Here is an 18,312-nt window from a genome sequence, read left to right as displayed (position 1 = left end):
TTAATATACAAAACATTTTATTACCTGAAAGGAAATAACTCAAAAAAATGCAAAAAAAATACATTGCAGCAAATACTATTTAACTATTTTACCATCAAGAAGAAGCAATACATGAAAATTCTGTCACACTGCTGAAAAAAACAAATAGAAAATACAGCACAGAAAATTAAAGTAACAAAAGCTACCTACTCACCCTTCTGATAGAAGAATTTCCTGTAATAGTAAGCGCCGAGGTCCACATGTTCCACAATGTACCTTTTCACTCGATCCAGATGCAACACCAAGTTCTCCTTGGGCACTTCAAGAACGGCCACTCCTGCATTTGTGCAATGGGAGCTCAGTGCAGACTCAAAGGAGGCACTTTCACATCCACTAAAGGAACCAGAATTTGATTTTGACAGACTGATTTTCCTTTCACCTTCTCCACCTATCTCATTCCGAAAGTACGGGCAGCTCATTACAAGTTCATTGCTTTTATCATCTCCCTGGTCCATGCCGAGGCTTCCTTTGGAATTCAGGTCCTCCGTGCTGCCCATTGGGGAGCTGAAACTGGTTGAGTGAGACAGTGGTCCTGAAACTAAAGAAGCTACGGCAGCTGCTGAAGCCCCCGTGGTGGTGTTCCTCCTCTTAATAACATTGTGCCTGTTCATAATCGCCTCATTCAAGTCAAACAATATACTCTGAACATCGTAGTGGGCAAAGCACTTTGGACACGTCCAGGGTCTGACAGAGTCTTCTGATCGGTTATCTTCAAGGTCCGATGATTTCCCAAGTTCATCAGCTTTGGCATTGCGTAATTTACGGAAAATGGATGAGTCTCCAGTTTCAGACTTGGACCGTCGCTTGAGTGGTTTTTCCCTTTCCTTGAAGAGCCTGAGGTTGTCTCTCTGTGAGATGGGCCCGTCTATAACATCCAAAGAGAAACCAGAACCCTTGGCCCCACCGGCGATGAGAAAGTCACTGAGCTTGGTTGGAGTTGGACCTCGATCAGATTTGTCGTCTTTGTAGCCCTTTAACAAGTCAAAGAAGCTCTCTCCCGACGTTCCCTGCTTATCGATTGAAGATGTGCTCCCATATTCCCTGTGTAGTGATGGCCCAGTCTTGTATGTGGGCGAGATACATTCATCAAAGCTATCCACGTCAAGTTCACTTATGGTGATATCACTGTTGCTCCGCTGTCGTATTCTGCGAAGAGCCTTTCTAGGGGAGCTGGGATAGGCTTCAGGCATGAGAAATCTGGAGTCCATGTTCTCCAACGGTCTTGTCTTGTTTTTCAGTGTGTTCTGTATGCTTTTCAACATGGCTGAGTCACCGGAGTTGAGGCTAACAGAACTTCCCTGACTCACAGGGCTGCTTTTGGAGGACATGCTCTCAAGGCAACTTGAGGTTTCTATTTCCTGGCTTGAACGGCTAGATTCTTTTACGTTTTCCTTCCTTGGGGGCCAATCTGCAATTCTTGCCCTAACCCCCATCTTTGGAACTCCGGGGGTCGAGGTTATATGGTGAGGACCTTCACTGCGGGGGGGCCCTACGGGAGCCATGACCGATGATCCCAGGCTGCCATTTTGGGACCTGAAGCGCCGCATGTAGAAGTCATCAGTGTGGACCTTGGGAGGGCCATCTGTGCCAACCACGGAGGCTCTCTCGGTGGCAAGGGGCCTCTCCGTCTGCGACCGTTTCAGGCTGGTCATGATGGGAAAGCGATCAGACGTAAATCCCTGCAGAAAGGACCGGCATGTCTAAGTTGCAGATGTGCACTTCCCTTTCGGAGAATGGTTCCCAGCAAAGACAGCAGCTGCTCAAGATCTCAATCTTTTTCATTTAAAAGGTTAAACGATGCCTTATTTTCAAGCTTCTGAAAATCCCAATCTTCAAAACATTATAATCCACTATTGTTCCTTTGCTTCACTTTAATAAGTGGCTTTCTTTCAGAAAGAACTGAATGGAACTTGTATTACTGAGACTCTGTGGCCACCGTAATCCCATGCTTTCTCTAAGAGAGAGAAGGACAATTGGAATTAGCATTTGATAAGTACATCTAAAAATAAATACGCAATTGCCAAAACCCGACACATGGAAAGAAGACTTCATAATGAATGTGGTTCACAGCTCACAACCCAGTATTTTAGTAAAGCAGGTTTGAAAGAAAGGAAGAAAGTAAAACTGTTTAATAAAATCCATCTTTTAAATTATATATATTTTAAAAGACTATTAATACTTCAGCTTAATTAAACTGTTTCATATAATTGGGGGACAGGGAGGATCTCAGGCCAGGATACCACGGCCCCAACCCTTAGTACAGACCCAGCACGCACTCCTATGACCTCTGATGAGCAGAGTATCCCAAACCACCCTGCTGACCCGAAGTTTGAGCCATAACCAACAGAGTTCAGTACTTAGAGCAACACACAGTCAGTGTTTAACAAGACTAAAAACTGAAAAATTATTTTATTCAATATGTTGCAACACTCATTTTTTAACACCTTCTATATTTTGAAATCCTATCTTGTCTTTTGTTTCTTTACAAAGGCTTGACATAGTTGGCAAGAGCAAATACAACAGAGAGAGAACAGCGTTCTCCCAGAGCCATCATATCCACGAGCACTCTTCTGCATTTTCCTCCACTTTATTACTTACCCCAGAGAGGAATATTTCAGAGCGAATCCAGCATTCACCACCACCTCTTCCCAAGCTCTCTCCAGTTTCATCCACTCCTAAAGCTAGAACTATTTCACAAAATGCCGGCATTTCCTCACGCACTGCAACCCACCCCACCCTTCAGTGTTAATTTATGAAGAAAGCAGAAACGAAATGCTGCCGGAGCTAGATCTCTGCACACTCCCCAAGAGACGACAGAGAGAGAACTGCTAACATCCTTCCAGGTGAGGGCTGAAGAAAACCAAGTTCCACATGTGCACATCAGTCAGGAGGCAAGAGGCACAATTTCTGAGTACGAAATCCTGCATGGTGGCGTACATCCTGAAAATAAAAGCAGAGGACTCTTTTCCAAGACTCCACAAAAGGCACAAGAGGTGGCCTTTAAATTCTTGCCAAATCCATGTTGGGGAAGATGCTGCTGAACCAGCACTGCGCTGACAGGGCTGCATTGTCTACAAATCACGGCTGACACCCGAGGGCGACCCGTGCACTCCCCGCACTCCACACGGCAGTAACAAGCACTTACTTCCACAATAATTAAGCATCTTGCTTGTCGGCTTCCTGCCTGCAAGGCAGCGGCTTTAGTTCCTCTTGCAGTACGCAGCATCATTTTAGAAGACTCGCTGCTATTTAAAGGCTGGAACATTTAGGGGTGTTTCAAAAACTGCACGCTGCCTGCAGAATGCAGGGCGAGCCTAGCTCCAGCTGGGCTCACGGGCTCGGCTGGGCTGGGCAGCGGATCAGATAAATGCCAATTGTTCTCCTGCCCCTCCTCTTCCCCACCTTTTGTGAGGGGGATAATGGTTTTGCACGGCTACCTAATTAAACCTGGCTTTTGCGCTTTCTAGAGAGTTCTGCTGTCAGAGTGCTCTTATTTCCTTTCTGCTTCAGAACTTTACAGGCTCCTATTGAACATCAAGCCTTCAAGCGGAAGAACGTGCTAACTGTTGCACCCGAAGGCAGCACATGTGGCCACAGCTTAGAATGAAGAAGTGCCCGCTGTAAAACAGAGGGAACACCAGTCACCTGAACCAAAATGCGAAGTAAGCACCGGTCCATCTCCAAAGAAAAAATCTTCTGACAATGCAAACCAGATCTTATGAGCTATTTTTATAACTGGAAAAAAAAATGCTGTTTATTTCAATGAAATAAATATCTTTCAGAGAAAGAATGCACTCACATCAGGAATAATTCTAAATAGATTCTTATAAACACCAGATGCTTTCCACACTTCTCACCATCTCACAGAAGTCAAGATAAGTCACCTTAGTGCCAGAACTTTCATTCTCAGAAAGGCCAGCACGCCAATCCCACCAGGATAAAAACTCATTCTCGCCACATCTCATTTCCCTTAGAAAAATAGTTCGTTGCAGGACTGTCTTTTTAAGGACATGTGAAGTTAGTCCACTTTAGGAAGAAACTAAAAGCCAGCACTAACATACAACAAACTGAACTTTGAACCGACCTGGAAACACCCAATCTTGATCATTACTATGGATTCTGTAGTCCTCCTCTTCAGAACATCACATATGCTTCCTATATTTTTAATGGATTTTCGAAAATCTTCCTTTAAACATAAAAATTTCATCACAATTTAAAGGGCATGCCAAGCCTCCTATTACATCTTTATTATAACAACAACTCAATGACTTTTTTTTTTTTCCAAAATACAGATGGGCACATGGCAGGAGGGGGAGAGAGTGCCTCACAGTTTCACTTGTAAAGACTAAGGAGGTTTAAGACAGACAACTCCTAAGTTAAATGACAATTTTTCTCTCTTCTTTCCTACTTTCTCTTTTTTCTCCCTCCCTTTCTCCACCCTCATTTGTATTATCATACCCCTTTTGGTGCAATATAAACTTTGGACACTGACTAAGCCTATGCGGAAATACAATATACGCTGTGGATTAAACTACCGGTAAAAACAGAGATGTCATCCACGTGGGTAATAATATAGGCATACCTCGGAGATGCTGCAGGTTCGGTTCCAGACCGCCACAACAAAGCCACTATGGCAAAAAGCGAGCTGTAATCTTTTTTGGGGGGAGGGTCTTACCCTTAATTTATAAAAAGTACAACACCTGTGAAGGTCAGTAAAGCAAAGTGCAATAAAATGAGGTACGCCCGTATGATGACAAATCAATAACAGCCAAGACCCAGTCTTTAGGGTTGATTGAAATAGAGAACATATGCTGACAATTACTAGTAATTCTCTTGGTTATCAGTAAACCTGCCTAAGCATCACTAAATATGGCAAAAAGCAATAGAATTAAACAGAGGAACAATACTTATTTACAGCATGTCATCTCCATCTGTTGGAAGAGCAGGCTATATAAAAAACTTCCTTGTTACATATTTAATTTTACAGCTGTAGCTACTATTTGAGTCCATGGTAGATCCATTTGGCTAGAATACCAATCCCACTTTTAGTTCGGTGACTTGTTGGAAACTGTAGCAGAAAATGAGAATATCCACTCAAATCCTACTAGTTGAAAGTCTATTCATTACTCAAAGTCTATCACAACATAACCTACCACCCTTTTCTGATACCATTCTTCTAGAAGAAGTGCTTTCTCCTTGCCTCTAATTCATCCCCAGATTTTCTGCATTCGCTTCTGCGCATCACCCACACACCTGGTGCTCGGGATATTTGAGAAAACAGTCCCTCCTTGCAAGGGGAGCTATAGGTGTAAAGCAATCCTCGTCATTCTCTCTGAGACATTTACAGTTTTGACCCCTCCCTCCTTCCGGAAACTCTCTTCTCTGGACCTCCGGGATCACTGTGTTCTTCATTTTCTCTTGCCTCTCGCTTTTTGCTCACTCCTCAGTGCCACTGGGAGGCTCCATTTAGAAGCTGGTGATTCCAGGGTGATTTCCTCAGCTTGCTTCTCTTACCATTCTTTGTATTTTTGGAGGGGACTGTGAAGGGTATAGCATTAAGATGCATGTGAGCCCTGAGTGCCTTAGGGTGTGGTTGCAGACATGGGTATACTGGAGTGAACATATTACTCTGGAAAGCAGGGTGCTGACTTGGTTGGACCACAGTTGTCTGTGCAACTGAATAAAAACAGAATAATGAAATTACTTGAGGAGATACGTGCGTGGTAGCCAATATTCTGGTGATGTTATAGGTACCTGCAGCTTTAAATATCTATGTAGATACTTCCAAATCTCTGCTTGTGATCTTCTCCCCTAAACTCCAGATAATATATATGAAAGTGCTCATTTGATATCTTCCTTATCTATTTTATACAAATAATTAAGCAACAAGGAAAAAGTGAAAAAATCATTTTTTCCAAGAAATGAATAGGTGGTAAGGAAGTGAAAACAATAAATAATTCAAGGAACCAAATGAAGAGAACAGCACGGGAACCTTCCTTGTGCCAAGGCATAAAGAATAATTTAAAGGCTACACTGAAAGATGGGGGAAGGAAGAACAGAATAAGACAAAACAACAACTACAGCTTCCTTCCTGATATAATTTGTAATACAATATGCTACATTCACCAAAGAGGTGTAGCATTCCTCATCAAATACTTCCATATTCCAAAATGGTATTTGTTAGATTCCTTAACTGTTATAATCTCAAATGCAGAGCCAACTCTCAGGAGTTTTAATGGTAACTAATGAACTGCTCCAATAATGGAGAACTCTACAGTCTTAACAGCATTTACGAAAAGGTCAATGTAAATAGTTTATGAAGTTGAATAGACAGATTTAGAACACCGTAAGTATTCTCACTTTAGCATATAATAGAAAACTTTGTTTTAAAAGAGAAGTTTGACTTCAGTGCTTAAACATTAGATTAAGTAAGATAACCAAATAAGGCAAACTACTTTCTTTATATTCCCTTTTGGCTTTCCTAAAATTCGCTCACATTACATACAAGTAACATCTCAGATAAAGGGACATCTCACTCTTTCAAGTTAGCCTGAAACACATACAAACATCTCAATGCCGTGTCATTGATGTCACTTAAGCTTTATGAATCAGCACATAACTTTTTAGACTCGAATGTCCCCCTGCAACAAAACCCAGGAAGGACTGGGGAAAGTGGAGTTGATAAATCTAGTTCCCGCTCTCCAAATGTTCACTATCAAAAAGACAACACTGACTTGAAAGTCGATTTAAATAACTTGCCCTGAAATTAACCAAGTGAATAAGGAAGTTATGGACACAAAATATATATAACAGGATTACATTTAGCTATAAGAAAGCAATTTATTTATTTATCTATCTGCACCCTAGGACATGCCTATTGATTTTTTTAAGGGGGAGAAGGGAGGGAGGGAGAGAGAAGAGAGAAACATCGTTTATTTGCCCCTCATTTGTGCCCCAACCGGGGACCAAACCCGTAACCTAGGCACGCGCCCTGACCAGGAATCGAAACTGCAACCTTTTGGTTTACAGGACAACGCTCCAATCAGCTCGGCCACATTGGCCAGGTCAGAACACAATTTAAAATACGCCTGTTTGGCAAAGTAAGAATCAAAAGAGAGAATAACACTGTCTCGCACCTACCCTCTTAGCTAAAAAAAGTTCAATAAATAAAATTATATTTCAAAGGCCTACTAAAGCTAGAATATACTTTGTATATCTGAGGGTGAAGAAAAAACATGCAAAATTAGCAGAAAGCTTGAAGACAGAAGAGGGTTGATAGAAAAAGAAATTATGGAGCAAGTTACACGATGGAGTTATTGGTAAGTGGTGAAAACGATTCAAAATAAAAAATACACATAAATGTGAGTGTTTATCTTTCACACTTAAATATGACTGAATGTATGCAAAAGCACTTATTTAATGCCAATGAGCCAGGTTTGAGGAGCTTAAACGGAGAAGGTAAAAAGTAGAAAGGTAACAGTGAATCAGAATTAGAAGAAAAAGAGTAAGTGTTTGAAGTACAGTAAACTAATACTTTCAAGGAAAAGAAACTGGAGCTCACCAATTTATCAGGGGTATTTTGATTTGCATGTCAATAGTCATTTCAGGTACATGAAAAGTGGGTTCATCAGGACTGTAAACTGTGATCTGGAACTGTCATCTGATTACCAAACATGGCCTGATGCTGAACAACTTACCACCAACTACAACCAGAGGAGAGGGAATGGGAGAAGTGGACGCCAGGGTGGACAACCAGTGGCTGTCCCGTATGCAGGAGGAAATGCTTGCCAACGTTTCCCAGACTGGCTTCAGATTTTTCACGTTATTTATTCACAGGACAAGGGTTCTGTAATTAAATAAGGCAGAGACACACTACATTTCCTCTCCCTCAGGACATGATAATACATGCTAGTATGTTAAAGGCTCCATGAAAGCTCCAGTTGAAAAAAAAAAAAAGCAAACCAACAATACTAACTTTATTAAAATAAGAGATTTCTTAACTGATCATTTCTTAAAATGACCATGAACTCTAAAAAAATAGAACATTTTTATACTGGGTATCCCATCGAACATGATTGGGGGCAAACAGGCCTAGTTTTAGAAGAATTCAAGATAAAAACAAATCTGTATATACCTTATAAATTTAAGTTACATATAGATATATAAATAAGCCAAAGAAAGTTCACCGGAGGATTTGTAATGCTTGTCTTTAAATAACTGAATTATGACTAATTTTTTAATATTTGTCTATATTTATTTTCTAAAATTGGCATGTATAACTTTTATAATCAAAAGAAAAACCTTAAGGAGAAAAAAAATAAATAAACCCATCCTTCTGTTGCTAAAAAAAAAAAAAAAAAAGAACCCAACCCAAATACAAAATAAGATCTGGGAATCTGGGAATGCGGTGTAACGAACGCGCGTCTGAATACTAGTTACAAAATGCCGCGCTACGTCCCACCTCCAACTCCGGCCATCCGAATCACTGGACAAGTCACAGTTCAACAGGTGTCAGGTCCCGCCAACGAGATGATCTTGTGCTAAATCCCCCGATTAAAACGAAGTCAAAGAGAACTACACAAAGTACAGAGTATTAAAGATTATGATTAGCAGTAGTTTTGGGTGTTAAATAATTACTTCATAGATGATTAACACAATTGCTTGCATTTCCTTGTTTACAGATGCTTTCCTTATACTTAACATCACCATAAAAGACCAGTGTGCTCAAGAGTCTCGTTTCACAGGTTGCCATGACCTGGAAAACCAGGTGAGGATGCCTATACATGGCAGAGATGGAGCCATCGTCCCTCGTTCCCCTTTCCTGGGACACATCTGCTATCCCACATACACACGCACCTCACTTTTTGCTCTCACAACCCTCCTGCTGCAGAGTCGGGCTAAATGTGAAGGAGTCGCCATTGGGACTTCTGGGCCAGCCCTCCGGAGAGTATTATTAAAGTGCTACGAGGCTGAAGGAACTGAAACTGTGTATTTAACCAAGAGAGGAAGAGTCTAGTAGCATGACTTTCTCCTCTGAGGTCAGAAGGGAAAGGATGGCCCGAGCTGTTTTATGTCAGGTTTGAATTACACAAGCCATGAAAACTGCCTTGGATCCACCTGTGATGACCCCCGCTGAGAGCCTGCATCTCTAAGACAACTTCTAGGCTGTCCACATGGGCTATTTGCTTAGTGCTTGCCCTGAGGCAGTCACCCTCGAAAGAGGGGACAAAGAGGGGACAAGTCCACCTTCAAATCCCTTGTGACCTAACTGGGAAAAGCAGTCCAGAATGCGGGGAACCAGAGGGTTCGCTGAGACAGAACGTCACAAGAGGCTTATTCAAAATATCAGGGTTTTTCCATTTCAGTATTTATATTCCAAAAAGAATTCAGGGGCACTCGAGAAGCAAATTTAAATTTAGCTGAGGAAGAGAGTAGAATATAGCATCAGTAAGAGGAATGGGTGAACACGACGTTCCTTCTAAGCACAACTCTAATATCCAAATCATTATTAATCATGGTTAATATCAACAGTAACCGTATTTCACTGAGCAGATTTTAAAATACCACCCAAGGGCCAAAAGCTTAACAGAAAAAAATCACAACATCAAATCACTCCACAATGCCTTAGCATTTCCCTTAAATACAGACTGCATTAAACGCAGATGGCTCACTGGTTTCACCATACTCTTACTTCTGAGTTCAGATCTCTCCCTGTATGGCTCTGAGACAGCAGAGCTGTCATCCGCTCGCCTCTGACGCCCTCGGTCCCCACAAGTGCCCTGTGAGGTGAGCGCCTCCACTCTCAGTGAGGCAGGCAGACCATTTCCAACCCAAGACACAAAGCGCTCACTACATAGTGGCCTCTCTCCCGATAAATACTGGGCTGGCAGTTCGAGAATTCACGGCAGAAAAACTACTCTGAAAATACATTTTAAAAGGAAAAAAGGCCTCCCCTTAAGCCTGAGTATCACTTCTGAGTCCAACCCAGACACGAATCTCTACATCCAGGAGAAAAACATCCAGTGGGGAAGATACGCTGGTAATTAACCTCCTTACAATGCTAGAGCGGCCACGTTATTTCTCAGGAACCTTCAGCGGCTCCTCAACGGCAGCCCCATTGTGGTTTAGGCCTGGAATTGAAGACCACTTGGCACCCGACCCCAAAGTGCTTCCTTCTTCTGTAGGAAACAGGCCTGCCCCAGAGAAACGGTGGGCCTTGTCGCAAAGCTCTACCTGATGACTGAGCCTGAACTGAGGGTGTCCCTCTCTGACCTTACATTCAGAGTTTAATAAAACTGTGAGTTATTAGAAAGAAGACCTTGTCTGAACCCCCATTTTCCACACATGGTGTGTCAGGGCCTGAGAGTGTAAGTCCACCAAAGGCTGAACAGCGAGGGGCAGGGCCCACATCTGAAGCCAGATTTTGTCCGTCCTGCCTCCCACCCTGTTGCACCATGCTGTCTTTCCAGAGTATGCTTTTTCTACAGTCTGCTGCCTCCGTCGTGACTGCAGTCTGAGCGTGCCTTCTGCACCTGTCACCGTGCACTACCTCACTCACCGCCCCGGCATCGGCAGGGAGGGATCACGCACCAGGCTGCGCACGGACCCCCTGCGGCTCAGGGGCACCACAGCACTGTCCCAGCGGTCTGCCCCATCGTGCTCCTTGCACCAGAGCATCCCCCTTCTGAACAATGCCTCTCCTCCTCCTCTCTTCTGAAATTCTGTGATTCACTCTACACATGGTTGGGCCTTTCCTCGGCATTTAGATTATTAGATTCTTGAGGGCAGAGACCATCCAATCCTTATCCCAAAGCAGCTGAGCTGAGTGTCCTTGAAACAGAATCATGAGAAACAGAGGCCACATGGCCCCAGCTAAGATGAATTAGAAAGTAACTGATACATTAACAGAATTTATATTGTAATCTAAAATGTAATTACGGTTATCTCATAAATAATAGTATGAGGGAGACATGTCAAAAGAATTCCACACAACAAAAATTTAATATAGATTTCAGCTTCATTTTTCTCTCACAAAAAGCCTTTACAACAGCAGTGAATGAAAACTAACCAATCTGACCTTCCTCCCTTCTATCTACTCATTAAAGGACATGAAAAATAGCCATAAAAGAAGAACAAATCTCTCTAAAGAGCAACATGAAGTGAATCAGTTAGAACTGGATACGGCACCATGCCAACGAAATGACTAAAATGTAAACCGATGCACAACTGAGTCAGCTAGCAGGCCCTGGCCGGGTGGCACAGAGGTTAGAGTTGTCCCGATGCCCCAAGGCTGCCGGCTTGGTCCGGTCAGGGCACACACGAGAAACAACAAATGAATGCATAAATAAGTGAAACAACAGACTGACATTTCTCTCTCTCTCTCTCTCCCCCCTCCCTCTCCCTCCCTCTCTCCCCCCCCTCTTTCTCTGCGTGTGTTTGTGCGTGTCTTTCTCCCTTCCTTCTCTCTCTAAAATCAATTTTTTTAAAAATCCTAACGAAGTAAGTAAACACATTCACAGGAAAATGGAAAGAGGGGAGGTTGGCATGGCATAGATGATAAAAATGAGGGAAATCGGAATTTAAAAAGTCCTTGCATTGCCATTAAATTAATGGCAGTCAAAATCACATTTATCTTTTACCCTCAAACAATTTTTCCCTACAAATGTCTTCCCAATTGCTTGCCTCCTTTTTCAAAGTTGTTTTTAATAATGACTTATATGCTTCCTTCTTGCTTAAAAAAATTGAATAGTGCAGAAGTAGTGAAAAATATATCTTTCCTTCAGGACAACCCAGCCCCTAATCATTTGTGAACTCTTGCACACGTTGTGTGGGTGGGACACACACACACACACACACACACACACACACACACCTAGCACTGAATGAGCACAGGGAGAGAAAGGGACTGGTGCACGAGACAGCACATTCCTGAAGAGACTTAACCCAGCACTTAGGAGCCACAAAACACAGGCAGAGCGATGATGAAGCATGAAACTTTCTAAGTTCAGGGAGACAGAGGACCGTCCCTTGCCAAGGTGAAGTAAATTACTTGATGAAACGTTTCACAACGGGCACATTTTGAAACTTTTATATATATCCTGGTTCTGAAAATAGGAGCCCTTTACAAATGTTTCTAGCATCCTGTCAACACAAATTAAGACAAGAGCAAATGAAATAACTTTAATTCAATGCACAATATTTTTTACTAAGTATGTACATATACAAATATACATATACATTATATATAACTGTCAAATAAAATTATTCTTATCTATTCCCCTAAACTTAAAAATCCCCGATTTTTACTCACAATTGAACTTTCACTAGGAAAAAAGTTAAGTGAAACGCAAATCAACCAAGTGTTCCAAGATAAAACCTTGTGACAGAAAGCTCTTCTTTTGTTTCTCGGCCTTTTCATTTTTGTGGCAACATGAAATACATCCCCTAACTGGAATGCTAAGTTTGATCTTAAAATGTAGTCTTGTGTTTGCAGAGCGCTCGCTTCAAAATTCGATCACTCTGCCTCTTCAACAGACTGTTTATAACGCGCATGCAAGCACAGCACTTACTCTCTGGCTTAAAGCCTCACAATAAATTCCATCCCCTTTCAGGGTAAAGAATGCCCCCAATGCGTGACAGATCTCCCTAATTAAGAGCCGGCCTCTTCACACTCTCTGAACCCTCGGCTCCAGTCAAAGGGAAAGGGAGCCAGAGGCAATTACTCGAAAGCACCTTGAATGCACTCAGGCGCCTTCAGAAGAAACCAAGTGGCAACTTCTGCTGGAACACAGCTTCACACAATTCTCTTCCCTCTTTCTCTTGGCTTATTCCTACCTACTATCCCAGCTTCTCCTAACTCGTTCTTCTTCACGGTTGCGTGTGTGTACACTGGTTGTCTGTTCCTGGAAGCTGTCCACACCCCACCCCATCCCCGGCCATGTTACTTTTTTTTTTAAGATTTCATTTATTTATTTTTAGAGTGCTGTGAAGGGAGTGAGAAGGAGAGGGAGAGAAACATTGACCAGTTGCCTCTCGTACGCGCCCCGACAGGGGACTGAACCCACAATCCACGCATATGCCCTGACTGGGAATCAACCGGCGACCTTCCACTCTGCGGGATAAGGCCCAACCAGCGGAGCCACACTGGTCAGGGCCCGTGCCACCTTTCGTACAGCACCCCTTGAGAGGGCTGCAGGTAACTTACTCAAAATCAAGACTGCTTTAAAGAAATTATTGTTTCATTATTTCATATTACCTTCTAATATCAGCTCTGCTGGAAATAAAAAAAAGAGGACTGTTGGTTTGAAGTTTTCTGACAAAATAATGATATTGAAGGTTTTTTTTTCAAAACTGTAGTTAATACGGGTTTAAAAGAAAGAATATGTTGGAATAAGAAATAAGAATTTTAACGCAAGCACAAGAAAAAGCCTTACTGGTGGTGTAACAATCGTGGGTATAATAAGCAAGAAAGACACACAGATCAAAACAACACTGCCTCATTTTACAGCAACTAGGGAACATTCAAGGAATGTCAGTATTCATTGTTAATGGTGCTACAGATGAAACAGACTACAAGCATGGGAAACAGGTAGAACCTTTTCAGGAGTTAAAAAATGGTAGGTAAGCCAGAAAATTCTCGTATTGTCGGGCTCTGTGGTCTTGCGGTTGTTCAGAGGCAGCAGGGAATTTCCGCTGCTGAGACCTAGGACTCCTCCCCACGCTCACACCAGCTCTCTGCAGCCTTCACCCCGTCAGCGGACCGCAAGCTCTGCCACGGGGCAGAGTCCCTATTCCCTGCCATCTGTTAGCGCTCCCTCTTCCTCGCAAAGTCTACAGAAGACAGCCATACAGGACATCTTGATTTTTCAAGGTTTTCTGACCGCACCCCTCTCCCCCAGCTGAAGTGTTTCAGGCCAGGGACTGCACCTACTTAGCTCTAGGGCACTGAGCCCTAGGTGGAGGCCGACTGATAAATCCAACTACACAGGAATAGGAGCACAAGTGGTACAACGCACACTCAGAAGTGACTTTACAATCTATAAGAAGGGAAACCTAAGGTACAGAGATATTCACTACCATGCTATTTATGTAGTTTTTCATGTATGTTTTTATCAAATATTTTAAAAATTAAATTTGTAACATGATCTTTGCAACACTTAGTAACAGGACAACACATTTTTAAAAAGATTTTATTTATTTATTTTTAGAGAGAGGGAAAGGGAAGGATAAAGAGATGAAGAGAAACACTGACTGGTTGCCTCTTGCATGCCCCCAACTGGGGACCTGGGTGACAACCCAGACATGTGCCTTGACTGGGAATCGAACTGGCGACCTCACGCCCAACCAACTAAGCCACACCAGTCAGGGCCCCACCATTACTTTTTGAATAGCTTGCTCTTTCCATAGAAATTGGTAAAACAATACCAAAACCAAGTTCCATGGCAAACTCTCTTTGTTTTGTTGTTTTATATTCTTTTTGCATCAAATTTATAAATTCATTTAGGAAATTTTAAATTCTCTTTAATATTGAGTCTTCCCATTCCGTATCATATGTAACTCCTCTTTATTTAGATCTTCTTTAAAATCTCTTAATCCACAAAGTCACTGCATATCCTTTGTTACATTTATTATGAAGTGCATTATAATATTTTGTTTTTCTGGCTGGGATCATCCATGCCATCATGTTTTCTAATGTAGTGCTGCTAGTGTACTAAAAAGCCACTGATTTCTTGTTTATTTAGTTCATATCCAGTAGTCACATGAAATCTCATTAGCATTAATAGTTTAATGATTCTCTGTGATTTTTCTAGTTAGATGGCAAATCATTTGCAAAATGATAATTTTTCCTTTTGTTGCTTTATTGAGTTAGCTAGTAGTTAACATGGCCTAAATGTAAGATATATTATTTAAAAATAGATATGCTATATTCTACTCTGTAAATACATACATGCAAAAGCAGAAGGTATCAGGGGAGTGTGGGAAAATAAAAATAGCTGATTTTTTTTGGAAGGAAGGATTTACTTCTTTATAAATATTTGCTATAAAGTACTTTTTTAAAAAAACAATTATTTTGGAAGTAATGTGCAAGAAAATAAAATATACTCAAACATTTTATTAAAAATAATGAGAGATCAGTAAGAACATCATGGAAATATGCCGGAATATTTAAAAAAGGACTAAATCCTACCACATGTGGGTATTTGTGAATGACAAAGGGTTTGCCAGCCAGCAAACCAATGAGTCTACTCCATGTCGCCCCTCATCTGCACCAAATCCAACGGCAAGGAGTCCGCTACAGTGACACCACACCCCTGCAGCAGGACTCCAGTCAGAGAAAGAGATGGATGATACAATACTTTCAAAAGCACTTTCAAATACTTTTGAAATGACTTGATTACAAAATTAATGAAAGATGAAGCCTCCAGTAAAACCACAAGGCAGGCCTACTTACCTCCTTCCCAAAAGCAAATTCAAGATCAACGTAAGTAAGAGCCCATTTAAGAAATGACTTTAAAAAAGTCACTTTGAAGACTAGGTCTCTAGGTCCTAGCGAGTTAATTAGAAAACAAACAAAAATAACACCCTGACCCAACTGATAAAGGATAGTAAGTAAAACAAACTGAGCAACAGAATGAGGGGAAACTATCATGGAAATAAAGTGAATGAAAGACAGTTGGGTTAATATGAAAATGAAAGCGTCTAGGATAAAAACAAAAATTTCCAAATAAAAACTCCAAAAGAGAAAGAGGGCCAATTCCTCTATATTCTCTCCAACCACTTAAAATTTTTTCTGATTTGATGATGTGAAATCCAAGTGCTCTCTGCGGAGAGAAATGGAGGGCATGATTCAGAGAACGAAGGGAGAAGAAAAAAGCTATTGTAACATGAGGCACTCAAATATGGTCAAGTACTAATAAAAACCTGTGAAAGTAGCTAGCACTTATTTTTAAATGAAGGAAACAGCTACACTGTGTGGAGAAAGTCTGAGGATAGGATAGAAAATACCAAGAACAAGAATTGATGACAAGGAGGAAGAGAAAGAACTAATACCCACCTCTCTCAGTGGAGTGCAGGTTGAAGCAAATCCGGCCTCCATGAATTAAAAAATGAAACAAAGCGAACAAAAACCATGTGAGCATTAAGTCATTTATTCACATCAAACCAAAGAAAGAAAAGTGGGTTTGGAGTATGGAAAACGAGAGTACAACCACTCTGTGGACTATAAAAAATAGTACTGAGGAGAAAGAGGAGAAAAAACCGAGGTGACACATTTGTGGAGCACGTGTGTCAGGGACTGTGGGAAGCACGCTGAATTAGGAAGAGGGTATGGGGGTATAAGTGGTGATGAAAGAAATGAAATTACAAAAAGGAAAAAGTGACTAGAAACATATGCACAGCACAGTAAGAACACACAGGACAAATACCTAAGATTAGCTGGAGAGTAAAGGAAGGCTTCAAAGAGAAGAGTTGAGCTGAATCTTAAAGGTAAAATAGGATAAAGGCAGGATGCAGAGCTTGGAGAGAGTAGTTCACTAAAAAGAAGCATGTGCTATAGCAGGAAGGGATGAATCAAAACACACTGCATTGTGAGGTCTACAGAGTAGTAACACTAGGATTCAGAACGGGGAGGCAATCTGTAAATGGGTCATGAGAAATGGTTTAGTCCAGAGATTACACTCCAAAGGCTATAAAAGAAAACAAATCATGGTCAATGTCAGAAGGAACTGATTATAATTCTTAAGGATTCATAGCTTTAAAGCTATTATACAGGTTCTCAAATTAAAAAAAGAAAACTTAGTAGTATAAATATGAAAACAAAAGCAAATTACTTCAACTTATTGAAAGAATCTGTTTGTAATTTAAAAATACAACTTTTTGCTTTCAAGATGTATAAACCAAAAAAAGACAAAATTTTAAAGGGAATACTAAACAAAATTCTATCTTTAAAAAAAAGAGGAAGCAATATTATTGGGCACCAAGATTAAAAGAAAAATATCAAGCTAGGAGTCATGATGAAAGAATACTCACAACAGAATTTTATGTCAAGTACCAATAAATTAAATCAAGGCAAAACTGAGGCATAAAAGGAGAAATCAACCCAAAAGAATCAGCTATTAATTAGATAAATATTTATTGTATGTCTACTCTACACCAGGTTTTATTCTTGGCACCCAGGCACTGAATGAATGCCACAAAATTCTCTGCCTTCTTGAAGTTACAGTCTAGGGAGAAAGACACACAAAAAATAAGAATGTTTTTGACATGCTGCAAAGTGTTATAAAGAATAACAGAGCAGGAAAGGGAAGAATGAGTGCTGGGAATCTCAGTTCTAAGATCGGTTGGGAGGACATAAATGAGAAGTGGACATTCCTGCCAAGAGAAGGAAGAACAAAAACTAATGAGCAAAATAGAATCAGAGGCACAGAAACACAGAACAGACTGACAGCTGTAAGAGGGGAGGGGGAGGTGGGGACTGGATGAAAGAAGGTGAAGGGATTAGTCCAAGAACATAACATGCATGAGCTGTGGACATGGACAACAGTGTGGGGATTGCCTGGGGTGGGGGCTAGGTGGAGAGGGGAAAGGAGGAAAAATTGGGACAACTGTAATAGCAAGAACAATACAAAAATAAAAATAAATTTAAAAAATATGATTCTTTGATAAAAACACTGAAATCCTTATATCTCTAAAAATCACGGTGGAAATAAGAAAGTAACATTGTCCTGAAACACCAATTCAAAGGAACCTATGCACCCCAATGTTCACAGCAGCACAATTCACAATAGCCAAGTGCTGGAAGCAACCTAAGTGCCCATCAGTAAATGAATGGATCAAAAAACTATTGTACATTTACACAAAGGAATACTATGCAGCAGAAAGAAGGAGCTCCTACCCTTTGCAACAGCATGGATGGATCTGGAAAGCATTATGCTAAGGGAAATGAGCCAGGTGGTGAAAGATAAATACCATATGATCTCACCTGTAAGTGGAATGTAATCAACAAAACAAACAAGCAAGCAAAATATAACCAGAGACATTGATATTAACAACAAACTGTCAGTAACCAGAGGGGAGCAGGGAGGGGAGAGTGGGGGGAAAAGGGGGAAGGTTTGACAGGAACATGTATAAAGGACATATGGACAAAGCCAAAGTAGGTCAGGATTGAGGGAGGGAGGTGGGGATGGCTGGGGTGAGGGGGAGTAGTGGACGAAAATAGTACTTGAACAACAATAAAAAAAATCTCCATCCCCCCCAAAATAAATTTACTCAGAA

General features: G+C 41.2%; 1 protein-coding gene across 30 annotated transcripts in view; it reads right to left on the bottom strand.

Annotated features, from left to right (window-relative positions):
- Window positions 1-18,312, bottom strand: part of SIPA1L1 (signal induced proliferation associated 1 like 1) — a 323,108-nt gene that overhangs the window by 127,972 nt on the left and 176,824 nt on the right. For 28 of the 30 annotated variants that reach the window (XM_071222029.1, XM_071222033.1, XM_071222028.1 and 25 more), the window contains one exon: window positions 194-1,993. In XM_071222029.1, coding sequence (XP_071078130.1) covers window positions 194-1,691 — 1,498 coding nt within the window. In that variant the 5' untranslated portion in view covers window positions 1,692-1,993. Of the gene's footprint in view, window positions 1-193; window positions 1,994-2,637; window positions 2,853-3,184; window positions 3,203-18,312 lie in introns of those variants that run through there. The other 2 variants (XM_071222048.1, XM_071222047.1) reach the window with 2 other exon arrangements.

Source organism: Desmodus rotundus, chromosome 7 (assembly GCF_022682495.2).
Source record: "Desmodus rotundus isolate HL8 chromosome 7, HLdesRot8A.1, whole genome shotgun sequence".
NCBI lineage: Eukaryota > Metazoa > Chordata > Mammalia > Chiroptera > Phyllostomidae > Desmodus > Desmodus rotundus.
This window is presented reverse-complemented; position numbering and strand designations above follow the sequence as displayed.